This window comes from Trematomus bernacchii, unplaced genomic scaffold (genome assembly GCF_902827165.1).
Source record: "Trematomus bernacchii unplaced genomic scaffold, fTreBer1.1, whole genome shotgun sequence".
Taxonomy (NCBI): domain Eukaryota; kingdom Metazoa; phylum Chordata; class Actinopteri; order Perciformes; family Nototheniidae; genus Trematomus; species Trematomus bernacchii.
In genome coordinates this window covers 865,004-879,131 of record NW_022987714.1, presented here as the reverse complement: position 1 = coordinate 879,131, position 14,128 = coordinate 865,004, and the positions used below count along the sequence as shown (strand labels likewise).

The 14,128-nt window shown below is 40.4% G+C and overlaps 1 protein-coding gene across 1 annotated transcript; it reads left to right on the top strand.

The window, feature by feature from the left end:
• Positions 1–2,998: 2,998 nt before the first annotated feature.
• LOC117491250 (transcription factor 12-like) lies at positions 2,999–14,128 on the top strand. The gene is made up of 13 exons (XM_034141135.1): positions 2,999–3,160; positions 5,584–5,686; positions 6,501–6,640; positions 6,721–6,844; positions 6,935–7,005; positions 7,385–7,475; positions 7,588–7,661; positions 8,689–8,865; positions 9,524–9,635; positions 9,751–9,877; positions 11,234–11,463; positions 12,827–13,004; positions 13,198–14,128. The coding sequence occupies exons 1-12, from the start codon at positions 3,092–3,094 to the stop codon at positions 12,967–12,969; spliced, it is 1,461 nt and encodes a 486-aa protein (XP_033997026.1). The 5' UTR covers positions 2,999–3,091; the 3' UTR covers positions 12,970–13,004; positions 13,198–14,128.

Here is a 14,128-nt window from a genome sequence, read left to right as displayed (position 1 = left end):
AGTCCCTGGCTTCTACGTCACCACAACCTATCCCTGTTATTGCAGATTTTATACGGCATTTTTTTTTCTCCGCCTTCTTTTCCTTGGCGTCCTGTGGAAGAGCGGATGGGAAATTCTGATGTCATCAACCTTGGCGCAGCGGGACAGAGGAGCATGCAGACCCTCAGGGTGCCACGATTGGTGCCCATGTGTTTGTGCCCCGTAGATGGTGAAATAGATGGTGTGGTGCTGCCCGCCTGTGCTGCACCTGCGTCCCAGCATGCTGATTGATCAGTTTGGTCATGTGGAATGTCACCATCTGCTCCCCAGTCCCACTCACCCCTTCTTGTGTGAATGCCAATCACTGGCAGGAAGATAGTTATTAGAGCCATGTCAAATCAGGCGCATGACGATGAGCAATATGCCAGTAACACTTGAAATGTGTGTTGCAGGCGTAGTATGCACAATCTTACAGAAAAGGACAACCATGACTGCAAAGTGGTATACGTTATATTTTTGTTTATATAGGTGAGCCATATCTAAATTGGTTTTTTACTTTTACAAAATGCAATCACAGTTTTTGCCTTTAATATATTCTGCAAATAAAATTGAATTTGATAACTGAGGGCTACAGTGAGTGCATATGTTTTTTTTTGCATATAAAAGTCTTAATTTCCTTTCTTATTTCCATCCTTTCCTCCCATCCTCTTCAGTTGCTTTTTTGGCCTCTTAATGGCCAACAACTTATCATGGGGCCATCAGAAGTGACATTCTTCATTGTAGAGCGTCATAACCAATGACATTTCAACCATGGGAAAATAAAGATATGCAAATCTGAGCTCATTAACATTTGCATTACCTGTTTGAATAATCGCACTCCTGACAAGACTGCAATTAACTAAGATTGATGCAAAGTTCAGGGTTAGGGGACTGTATATATTTGCTCTTGGATCATTTACCCAAGATGTCTGTCTGTCTGTGTGTGTGTGTGTGTGTGTGTGTGTGTGTGTGTGTGTGTATGTGTGTGTGTGTGTGTGTGTGTGTGTGTGTGTGTGTGTGTGAGATGCATCCTTAGTGTGCCAGATAGGAGAACTGATTTCTGTCAGAAGAAAAGGTCATTCAGTATCCACTGTTGTTCCAGGATTATGTGTCCTGATTTGTGTCATTTATTTCACCTGCAATAAGGACATTTCTTCTTTATAACCAATACCATTTGACAAAAATAATAATTATAGGGGAGATGCTATTCCTAGAAAATAAAGGAAAGTTCCAGCAATGATTGTTATGATGAAGAGACTGACCGCCTAACCCAGTTAACACTAGCGTGGTCGGGATTAGACTTTGAGGAAGCTCAGGTTAAGAAAGATTTAAACCAGAAAACACATTTAGTTTTTTCTGCTCTCAGATCAGGTTTTTTTACACTTTCTTCCATCAGTTGACATAACACTCCTTATCATGGCCATGAATGAAACTGCATAAAAAAAAAATGGAATCTATATAATCGGCTCTTTAAATTATTTCTTATAATCCTTTAAAAAGATTCTTTGAAAAAATGTGGTTTACTATTTTTGAAATACACAAGCTGTGCATTTAAACTCACACATAGGGGCAGCACAGCATGCATTATGGTAATGACTCAAATGGAAATAGATGTGGTGAGAAGATTCCACATCACACAGTCCCGTGTGGCTTCAGTGTCAACACTGCAGGGTTAGTATGACAGTGAGTTCAAGATAAGTGCTGAGCGGCTGGCTCAGGGAAAATTATTTGATTGGATTCTTGTGAGGTCTTTTTAGGACACTTGCCGGCACACTCCAGGTCTGAGCAGAGTTGTTTCTCCCTCTCCGGTTAACTATATTTATGTAACATACAGAGAGATTACTGCACAACATATAGCAGCTCAACGCCTAGCACAGTTGACATCGTCTATCCTATTAGTATTTTAACATTAGCAGCTCAGTTGACTTCCTAGAATCAGATTTAATTAAGTACTAAATTAAGAGCAAATATATAACTCTTTTTAAATCTATTTAAAATTAAACAAGAACAATTTATATTTACAAGAAATATAAACAAACCAAAAAAGGTAATACAATAGAAATATGAAAATAAGAAAGATTACATATGTGCAGAATCTCAGGATTTAAAAGTGGAAGAGCTACGCAGTTTTAAAAGAGTTAACATTGTGTAGAAATGTGCAAAAATAAACAGGAAAAGTTAAAGGTACCCCGACAGTATGGTGTATGAGGATTGGCTCACAAGTTGACAGTGAGAGTTTTCTAAAGAAAGTACCCTAAAATATCTGAGCTGTTTGTTTGCACATGCAGTAGTTCACTGTCAGTTTCAAGCAGTGGATTTACCTCACACAGGAAGTGTTTTCAGTACCAGGTCACCCAGACAGGCTGCTGTATAAATAACTTGTATCCCAGCCGCTGGAGAAGCTCACACGTGATTACAAACTGAAGATCGGGATCTATTTGTACAAGTAGGTCAGACAGGAGTGTGGAGGCTTCTGTTTACTGGAAACATCTACCTGGCTTACACGTGATTATCTGCATGTATGCCGTCATTCTGAATTTGCCTGCATATGATTGTACACCAACGTAGGATGTCATAGAAGAGGAGGACATTTAAACAACAAAATGTATAAACGACACTGTTAGTGGACCCTCACCCCCCTGTTTTAATTCCTCTGGTGTGGTCAAGGTGTTGGTGGGTGTGGGTGGGGAATCCCCTGATTATTACATGAGTTATTTTCATGATGCAGTTTTGCGCAACAGCCTCTTTAATTAAAAACAGACACATAAAACGTAACAAAACAACCTGACTTAGTTTATTCTAATACTTTTATTTGAATACATACAAAAAGACAGCATAGAATATTCTAGTCCAGGCTTGTAGTGCAGTAATAGCATCAACCCTGGGCCACCCCTCTCTGCCGCCTGGAATGGTCCGGCCCTTATTTGCATAAGTTGTCTGCGGGTAGCTGCATGACCAGCAGGGGTAGGTTAGGGGAAGGAGTGCATGTGGACTACACACACATGAGTAAAGACACGGACAGAGGAGCTGCTAGTGGATTGTATGAGAGTGTTGCACTGAATCTGACGGAGTTATGTACTGTGCTCATCCTGTCTCTGGCACAGGCAACAACTCCCTGATGTATTGCTACAACATGAAACCGGTGAGTACATTCCTTATATTTATGTTTTTAAGGTGATGTATGTCACTGTCAGTGTGTTTGCTGATGATGCTGTTGCACTTTTTAATTGTGTTCTCAGATGTTCTGCTTGTTTGTGGACTTGCACTATGAAAAACATTTTATTTGTTGATAGTGTTTGAAGAGTGTGTTATCTCCCTGACAACTTAACTATGCATCAATATGAAATGCATTCATGTGGAAGCTATATCAAAGTTGATACTTTCTGATCCTCTTTTAGTGAGGCATTGGCTTGGTAGTTGGTGGGGATACTTCCTACTCTGTTCAGAACATTTGATGGGATGTTAGGTTGTTTCATGTGGCTGGTTTGCATGTGTGTGTCTGTGTGTGTGTGTCTGTGTGTGTCTGTGTGTGATGGAGAAACCGAGGTGGAGAGGTTTTTATGTGTTGTGTCATTGTCACTTCCCTGAAGAATTGTGTAAAAGGTACAATATAAAGCTTATTCTTGTTCAAACTTAATTAGTTGACACTTTTTGAAAGAACTTTGTGAAACATAAGGTAAAATAAAATCTCTGTGAGATGCTTACTGGTCATTTGTTTGTCTGCCTGTATGTTTGTTTGTTTCCCCATTAACAAATTCAAACCAAATTCGCATAGAAAGGCATTTTTCTATGACAATCAACGAACAAAATAATGATTACCTACAAAATCACACAACTTATAACAACTGCACAGCATCTGAATTAATGTTAGCATCCACTAACACCTCATTCACTTGTGGTTTTAACAATCTCGTGTTAAAATGCACCGTTGAGACCTCATGCTTCCTGTTCGCTGAGCACCGTGTAGTCAAGCCTAGCAGCAGAAAACATCTTGACATGAAGCAGATTGCTGCTTTTTCTATTTGATTTAACCCCGCTATGTTGGAGCAGTCCCTCCACCACTGCTGCCATTATCAAAGGCAGCTTTGATCTCTGTGAGACTAACCATATCCAGACATCGTGGATCACAGAGGCAGAAAATTGGTTGCATGTGGCTGGAGTTGGCCATGGTGGGGCACAGCATAGGCCCTGAATAGCAAGTTGATATTTCACTCATCCAGCAGAGTAAAGCTGTGTGCCTTCACAATGGGAAATAGTGTGGCTTTTTGTTGTGTGTGTAACATATCTTTTAGATTAAAATGACTTTAGAAATGTTATGAATACAATCTAAATGATAACATTTACTTGTGTTTAAAATGATATGAGGTCAAGCAAGTATGAAGGTTTTACGTTATTTAAATTCTCTCTTAGTTCTGTTTTTTTTTGGTTGAAGAAAGGTCCCTTATCATTTGTGATGCAGTGATTGATGGTTCCTAAATCAATGCTATGCTAAAAGACGATGCCATGGTGACGGCCCCTCTCCAGTGGGGGCCACAGAGGGCGTACTGGGGCGGGGGTGTGACCATTATTAACGGGTCGCCTGCTATGCTGATGGTAAGGAGGACAATTGGCTTTATCCTGCGCCATATGCTGCCCATGGCGGCTCAGACGGGCCCAGTGTCGACAGGGGCTCCTCTGTTTGGCCAAGCCCACAATCACCATGGGACTCATGCCAGCCAGGGTCACGGCTGTGTGTGTGTGTGTGTGTGTGTGTGTGTGTGTGTGTGTGTGTGTGTGTGTGTGTGTGTGTGTGTGTGTGTGTGTGTGTGTGTGTGTGTGCTTAAGACCATGTGTCTTTGTGTGTGTGAGCCTGTGAGTGTGCTTGCACAAGCATACTCAAGAGAGTCTTTAATAGCCTGCTTTACAGAACTTGTCGCCCGGGTAACTGACACCCCATTGATGCTGTGCAGGGAGGTTTATTTTCATTTCCTGGGGCACATCAAAGCAACCAGGGGAGGTGCAGGTGCAGCCCAGACCTCTTGGTTGGTTTGAGTGAGTGAGCATGTGTTGGTGTGTTTCAGGCGCATATGTGCAGTTTGTAGCCTTTAGAACTGAAAGAAAAACATTAACCAGAGGTATCTTCAGTTAAATTCTTAAATCTGTTTGCCATTTGCAATGTTTTGTTTCCTACATAAGGGGATCATTAGGGTTCTGTGTTTGTTTCTTTCAGAGGACATAGTATGTGCAGGCCTGTAATTATTTGAGAGGGAATTGTATCCCGGTCTTCTGCAGCCAGTCGAACCTGATCATGATTAGGACAGGGATTTCTCATGGTGAATGGTTCCTAAATCCGGATGAGGAGGTGCATGGATCTGCAGCTTATGGATTATCGCAATAGCTCTAAGTGTGCATCATCCGCTCTGCTTTGCTTTATAATACTGTTGCTTCAGCTCGTACTCACAGTATTAGGACGTTTGTGACAGCTAGATTGGTTTCAGTGTTAAAGACAAATAGAATATCATTGTTTGTGTAAAATCATGTTGCACGTCATAGTCGACAATGCCTTAAACACGCTTTTCTTCCTAGGTTTATGGGCAGTCTCCCAATAATGACGACGACATCAACCAGAACTCATCTTTTCATCCATCCTCCAAGGCCCACAACAATGTGTTCGCAAGCACCTTCTTTGGTGAGCGCAAACAATCCTGAATAATCATGATTATTCCAGCAGTAATCACTGCGATTAGAAAATTCAGCTGAGGTTTAGCATTCACTAAAACCATTTTTTCTTGTAGTATAGATAGAACCAATATATTATATGATACAAATATTGACCTTATAATTGTGATAAAAATTCAGAGAATCAACAAAGTAATTAGAGTTAATTCTTAGAACACATGAATGTTTGTACATAATGTTACTCCTATACATCCAATAGCTCTCTGCTAACCCGTCCCTTTCCAAGTATGTCAGAGAAATATGGTTCACTTTAAGGAACATAAAAACACACATAGCTTAAGTGGTTTTTATATTCTGGGCTTTAGTAGATATGATACTGAAGATAAGATAAGAAATACATTCTTGTGCTAGAGATTAAAATAAAAACATAGAGTAATACATATTAAATGTTCTGTATAATAAGTAATACCAACAGCAGTGACATATAGAATAACAATAAAGGTAAGACACATTTAGTAAAACAGGAAAACTTTTGATATTGAAAATAGTCATATGTAATATATATTTAGGTAAGGAAACCACAAAAAATCTTACTGAACCTTAACATTCCTATATTATGTTTCATGAACCATTAAAAACAAATAGGTGTTTCCCATGATTCTCAGAGCTCAGACATAGTTTGTTATAAAATAACATTATCCAGCCATTGCCAGACTGACAGGGCTTTATTGTTTCCGTGGAGGCCGCTGTACAGCTTAATGCCTCGACTGGCTGTTTGAGATGCCGCTCCAGTGCAGGCTATAACATATTGTTATTCATTTTAGAGGGGACAAGCAATTCGCCCGACATCTGGAATGCTGTAAATGGGCTGAACCAGCAGGGCTATGAAGGTGCTCTGGGAGCAGCCCACCAGACCCAGGCGGGGGGGTACAGCAGCCTGCAGCCGGTGCAGCACAGTCACCTGGTGAGACTCACATCCTGCACCTATAGGCTGTCTGACAGCACAGCATCCTGTGCTAATTATGATGTGTGTTTACTGTTCAGGACTACTCTCCACACTCAGTGGTGGCTGCCGACATGAACAGGGGTCTCCCTCCAATGTCCACCTTTCACCGCAACAACACAGCATCACACACTCCGACAATCAACAACTCAGACAATTCAACAGGTGAGGAAATGGAGGAATTAATCTGCACCTTAAGTCAGCTCTGGTTTGTCTGCTAATTGTTTTAATATTTAATATTATTATTCTTTTCAGTCTCAGGAAGCAAGGGACATGTGTCAGGAGGATCACAGACAGGCGATACCTTGGGCAAAGCTCTGGCCTCTGTAAGTATGCAGCACCTCAATCCTATTAGAGCGGCTCATCTATGCCGTGTTATGTTCAAACAGTCAGACCAGCGCATAAAACCAAGCCCTGAGAGCCACAGCGGCATAATGCAAAAGGAAAATAGGGGTTTGTCCCTGCCTGAAGCAGGCTAGTGCGTATTAACGAAAGGCCACTCTTGTGCTGCTGGACTTTTTATTGGCTGCCAACTAGTAAAATGACCAGAATTGATGAGTTTAGTTCAGGTTACGAGCCTGCTCCAAAGGCTGAGGCAGCGGCTGTAAAACCCTACGCAGAAATGACAAGGTGTGCTTTTAAAATGATCCATGCCTTACTCACACCCCTCCCCCCCTCCTTCTCTCTCCCCATGTCTGCTGCCAGATTTATTCCCCCGATCACACCAGCAGCAACTTCCCCTCCAGCTCGTCCACACCAGTCAGGTCTCCGTCCCCGAATGCAACTGAACCTGCAGGTAAACTGGAGGAACACAAGCTGCTGTAGCGGCTCCTCACAGTGAAATAGTATTTATATTCTGCGTTTTTCTGTCTTTTCATGGCCTTATTGGGTTATTTTCTTCCTCTCAGGTACCAACATGTGGCCCCGGAGTTCAGCCCAAGCACCAGTCTCACCACACTACGAGTCTTCCCTTATATCATTGGTAAAGACCTGATTTATATCACATGAAGTTTAAATGATTGTGTTATATAGATGTAAATTAAAAGAAAAGGAGAATATATTTAATATGCAGTTCCTAAGATATTTTTCATGTTAAGTATATTCAAGCAAGTATTCAACAATAAAAACAGATATTAAAAATGTGAAAAATATCAAATGTTTGTGCAAACACCTGAAAGGGCCATTATGAAATATAACCAAAAAATGATGGTGATACTAATACAATTTATTTTAATAATGATGACAATAAATTGCTTAACACAAGGACTGGAAATTGGGCAAAACAGCTAGCCTAGCTATGTCCAAAGGTTATAGGTTTTAAAAGGTTTTTTTAAACGGAAGTTGTGGTTTTACAGGATTTTTTTGCCAGACCTGGCAACCTCAAGGTCACGACAAGACAGCAGGAGGTCAGCGGGCCAAGAAATAGAGCCAATAGAGTCAAGCTATATAACTGCTTGCCTTGGCTTTATATCTAACACACAGATATGAGAGTGGTGTCTATTTGTCAGCTATCTCTCCTGCAGGACGTTTATTACAGTCCTACAAATATTAAACAATTTATTTCAGGTATATATTATTACATCCTCCATAGAGGTTATATTTTTAGTTTTGTTATTTTTTTCTGCCTGTATATAAGCAGGATTTTCATTAAAGTGGTGGACAGGTGTAGCATGGGCCAATGATGAACCCAATATGTTTAGAAGCAGACCTAAATCATGAGGCAGATACAGACATTATCTTTTTTAACATTGCGGGAGAGCATTAGGCCTTAGCAGAGGTCTTAGCCTTACAAGTGACGTTCTACTTCCAATTAAACCTTTATGTTACTTGACATGACTGTTCTTGACACAATTAAACTGAAAAACTGCAAGTTTTTTGAGAAAATTGATTTAAGAGCTCTTAATTGTTACAGAAAAATGTCAGATTTAATTTAACTTCGATTAAATTCAATACTGTTTCCTGATTGGCAAACGTCACATAAATAACTTCTCCTCTCTTGGTGTGCGTAGTCTCAGGTGGAGGACCGGCTGGACAGACTGGACGATGTGATCCACGTCCTGAGGAACCACGCTGTGGGCCCCACGGCCGGCCTGCCTGCAGACATCCACGGCCTGCTGAACCAGAACCTGCAAGGCCTCCTGGGATCTGCCGGCCCCCTGCCGCTCACCTGCCACACTCCAGCCATGGTAAACATCCATTTCCTTTAAATATTTAGGGAAGGACATGGCAGTGTGTATGGAAATTCCATGTTTTGTGTATGTGTTGGAATGTTCCACCCGCTATGTCTGCATGTTTTCCTCATGTACGGGTTGTTGTCCTTGAAAAAGGAAACTGAGCACAATGGAGAGTGGTATTTAGCATAGCCCTTGTATGGCGAGGGTACAGTATGTGCGGATTTTAATTCCACTGTGGGTGGTGGGGGACGCCTTCATCGTGCAATTCCCATTCCAGCATGTTTCCCTTTCAGCAGACCAGGGGATTTTGGCCCAGCTGGAGTGGAGTATATGCAGGGGAAAGGGCTTTTTAGTCTAATCCTTTGGGGGGAGGGGGCATTAAATTCTCTCACTTTAATTTTTTCAAATGATGTATCTGTTAGAAGTGAATCATTCCTGAACAGAATTAGTGTTATATGCAGGGAGTATATAGCAGTTTTAAGGGGAGGATTAAGATGGTCTGAGATTAATTTAATTCTGTAGAGCAAGAGCTCTACCCGGTGTTACGTCGGAGGCAGATGTTGGTTTTGTTACTTATTTGTCATTGGTTGGATGTAAAAGTTGTATACTGTATGTGACTGAGGCTATGAATAAAGCTCTTATCTCTCCCCTTTCTTTATGATCCTTAAAGGTTGAAGCTGTCAATATGAACAACAACCACCCAGCCTTCCAGAGCCACACACAAAATGGCCACCCGTACCCAATCAGACAGAGGGCCACAATACATGACATGCAAAGTGCAGGTAGAGGCTGATGCACTCGTGTATTTCACATCTGAACTTTTGAACCCATGAGCTATTAGGACTGAGTAGATTTCACAGTTTTAATATACCATTTTTTTTAAATGTTGTGCCACAGGAAGTAATCTGGAGCTGAAGATGGAGAGCAGGGAACGGGAAGAGATGAACCACACTAACCACAGTCACAGCTCCGACAGCCAGAGGTCAGATGAGGAGAGCAAAAACAAAACACAAGGAGATAACAGGTAACACTTATCTGCTTAGAATGAACAAAAAACAGCATTCACCCATTCAGAATAACTAGTTTTGTGTTTAAAACCAGCTGCTTAGTATGGCTTACTGGTTTAAAATGACTGTGCATGATTTAAAATCTGCACTGAAAAAAAACAATTGGTTTGAAAAACAATGGGTTTTGTGACAGTAAAGCATTACAGCAGATTTAAGGAAAGTCCCTCCCTCAGAGGCAAGTATTAGAGTGTTCTTACCGTTTGGTTTCACTAATTGAAAACACTGCGGGACCCCCTGCTGTGGAGGGCAGCTGCGTCCAGGCCAGCCTATTTAACTCTGCCTCATATTTCTTTTTCATGTTGCATTAAGTTAAGGGAGAAGAAAAGAGGAGCTGCCAGGACTTTCAGTGAATGTAAAGACACTGAAAGGTGTATTAAGGTTATGAAAGAAGTACACAAGCGATGCCAAAATTAGTCTTTTTATAGAGTCCTTCCACGTTCTTCAGTAGCCAATCACCATTAGGGGTTAAATACAACATAAGCTTAGTTATTTTGCTCCATATAGTTTGTATTATTATTTGTAACTAAGGATGCAACTACTACATGTATTTTCTTGTGTTATCAGACCATTATATGATAAGTGACATCATGAAATCCAAATGTATTGAAAATATAAAACAGAAAGACAACAGATACTTAAATCCCCACAAAGTTTGGCATTTCTTTTCCTCAATACATTTATTAAACGTTTAGTTCTGCAATTAAATTCATTAACTTGGTTTGGTTTTACATGAGCCAGAGATTTAAAAGTAGACTGTACTTCCTGAAAATGTCACAGATTAATTTGAGGGTATGTCCTGGTGTCTCTAGTTTCAGCGGTCACTTCAGGACAACCCTCTTCATGACATCAGCTCTGGAGCCTGAGTGCGTGTTTTCTTATATCTATCTATAATCTAGTTCGGGGAAATTGAAATTGACGTATGTGGGCAATCCTCCAGCAAAAAAACATGTTATTGGACGTTTTGTTTTGTTCTGTTTTCTTATTCACACTCAATGAGACTATGATTGTAACAGTTATTAAATTGTGATTAAATTGCAGCTCTTGATCAGGGGTTATTGATTGGAAATGGATTCTCAATATAGTATGGAATGGCTTTCACAGAACAAATGAGGATGAATCAAATAACCTCAGGAGACCCAATAACATGTCAGCCCAGTGACCAGCAGAGGGCAGACACACCCACAGTATAACTCAACACAGTCCACTGATGTGTGAATATCAGTATCAAAACATAAGAGGCCTTTTAAAGATTTAGACAATAACTTGATACAGAATTCTTACCAGCATTTCTTTCTCTCTCATCGATGTTGCAGTATCGATGAGGATGAGAATCTGACCCCGGAGCAGAAGGCCGAACGTGAGCGCGACAGGAGGATGTCCAACAACTCCCGTGAGCGCCTGCGTGTGCGGGACATCAACGAGGCCTTCAAGGAGCTGGGTCACATGGTTCAGCTGCACCTGAAGAGCGAGAAGCCGCAGACCAAGCTGCTGGTGCTGCACCAGGCCGTGTCTGTGATCCTCAGCCTGGAACAACAAGTCAGAGGTCAGCGCATCCTTAAAGGAGGAATGGTTTAAAGTGGACCTATCATGCTATATTTGAATAATATAGTGTAGGACCATACCTATATAAGGCATATTTATGCTTACAACAGATCATGCATTTTAGCCATGCCTCATTTTGCTCAATTTGAATTTTTTTAGATCTGTTTTAGCAAGGGCAGATTCAGTGAGAACAGCACCATCTACTGGCCTGGCATATGTACTACAGCGTCTCCAGCGCTTTAGAACGGCAATGGCTGTCGCTGTCTCCTCCTGATTGGTGGAGTTGGCCCAATAGCCGTAGCGCCACCGTCCTGACGTCAGGAAAGTGTTCAAATCTGGATCAGTTTTGATCAGATCCGTTGCAGCCCCTTTTTTAGAGATTTGGGTATGAAGGAAAATAGAGAGGGTTGTGTTTACTGACACTTGGTGAGTTCCCTGGAACACCGGGGACACATATTCATGTATAAAAGACGTACAAAAGTGCATTTTGCATGATAGGTCCCCTTTAAGTAAAATAAATAACGGAGAGTGACACCTAACATACAACAAGAGGTTTGGAGTTAGCGTAGGAGATGAATCAGTTGATTACAGACTCTAAAGATGTAAACAGTTTATCCAGGGTAAATATCTTATATCTACTAACACACATTTTTATGTTTTCAATTTGAACATGCATTATTTTATAGTTTTTTTATCCACTTGGAGGTAAAAAAAGTTTAGCACAATTAGCAGACATAGCGCAATATTATCATTTATTTGGAGTCATGTTTCTGTCAACCTGATGATAATGAGCCTAATATTCACTCTATTTTTTAGCTCTTTTTTGGTGCCCTCCAACTCCTAAGGGAAATATCTCGAGCAGCTAAATGCTCCTTTATCACCAGCTAGTCTCACCTCTTTGGTTCTAGGCAGGGTCAAAACAGCTGCCAGCTGCTGCAGTTGAAAACTACACCGATGAAAGCTGATAAGACCAAAACATTGAGGTTACAAACCGTCAAATCAAAACAACAGCTGAAAGATGCTAAAACGCTCATCATTAGCTGAGAAGAATAGCAGTCTGGTGAAAATTGCCTGTGGGTTTTTGACTACAAATAACATAATGTACAGTAAACAAAGTCAAATTGATTGTTAATATACAAATATTGATAAGAACAGCTTTAAAGCCACTATTACAGCAGTACACTTAACCATAACAAGTCATATTGACAGAAAAGCGATAGCCAAAGCAGAATACAGTTGTTTTTTTCAAAATAAACTGAACTCGCATTTCACATTGGATGGCAATGAATAACATCCTTGTTCTACCACATGTTTTAGCTTATTTACTTAGTCAAACGCTTACCCATTGTTGTTGAATCCCACAGAGAGGAACCTGAACCCGAAGGCAGCGTGTCTGCGGAGGAGAGAGGAAGAGAAGGCGTCTGCAGCCATGGCGGATCAACAGTCCATGCATCTCGCTTTCCATCCCAGTCTGACAGACCCATCAAACCCCATGGGCCACCTCTGAGCATCTGATAATAACTGAATCAAATACAGCATAAAGTAAGTAACATTAACTTAAACAGCAGTTACACATATGTGATAAAGACATTGTATATTTTTTAGCAGACAGTAACTGTATTTTTCTTTTTTGTAAAAAATGTTGTAATGCTACCAACCCGGTTTACAAACTTGACATTAATAATATTTCCATAGAAGGTCTAATTTTGCTATCATCTGTGTGTTTGATGTCCAGATGCTGATCGAAGAGCAACCAGGAAGCCCTCTCAGTTTGAACAATCATCTCCTTGCTTCCCAACCGGACTTCTAACTTTGTGCCTACACTTAACTTGTAACAGACAAATGCATTGTAAACTGCCGATGTTTTGTACATATTTTATATATTTATTGGTTATCTGTCTGTTTTGAATATACAGTATCTGAAAGGATGAAACCCAGTAGTGACGAGTGTCATCTGCAGTTTTGATTTTTGGAGGAGCCAGATATGTTTCTGATTGATCTTTTCAGTGTATCACTATTAACCACGTACACTCGTGATTTTCACCGAGCTCAGAGAACTGACATTCCCATATTTGTGTTCAGACATCGGATTTCAATTGTCCTGTGGTGTGTGTGAGAGTGTGTGAGCTGTTGTTTAGTGTGTGCATGTGTGCGAAGGAGTTTGACCATTCTATGAATGAACAGATCTCCCAAAATGTTCTTTGACAGGTCGGCATCATCTGTTATTTGTACACATTTCACACATTTATGTAATAGCACTGTTAACAGGATCACACTTAACGAGACAGAGGTGGAAAATGGACTTCGTCTTCTCAGAGTAAATCTCGCTCTTCAGACTTAGTCAAAGCTCTTTGCATGTTTGAGTTTTTACTAGAATATTAATTTTTTATAAGTTATGTAACTTATCTTTTATAATATTGTGCATTTCATAATGTCTCCATTTACTTTTATATATGAAAACCTTTTTGTGCTGTTTTAATAGATGTAGCCATATTCCATGCTCTGAGCAATACAGTGTAAAATAATAATTGATGTCTTGTTTGCATATCAAACTGCTAAACAAATAATAATTAAAAATAATCTGAAATTATTTCCATCATGACATGTACAGTTTAAGTAGCCAACAGGCATGTGTCAAATGATAATGTAGCAATAAATGTGTCTTT

What these genes read in the sequence shown, in the direction of transcription:
- LOC117491250 (XM_034141135.1), top strand. Translation starts at nt 3,092, where the DNA reads ATGTACTGTGCTCATCCTGTCTCTGGCACAGGCAACAACTCCCTGATG. An exon ending in ATTGCTACAACATGAAACCG is followed by an intron (nt 3,161 to 5,583) that starts GTGAGTACATTC and finishes TTTTCTTCCTAG; the next exon opens with GTTTATGGGCAGTCTCCCAA. An exon ending in ACATGACATGCAAAGTGCAG is followed by an intron (nt 9,636 to 9,750) that starts GTAGAGGCTGAT and finishes GTTGTGCCACAG; the next exon opens with GAAGTAATCTGGAGCTGAAG.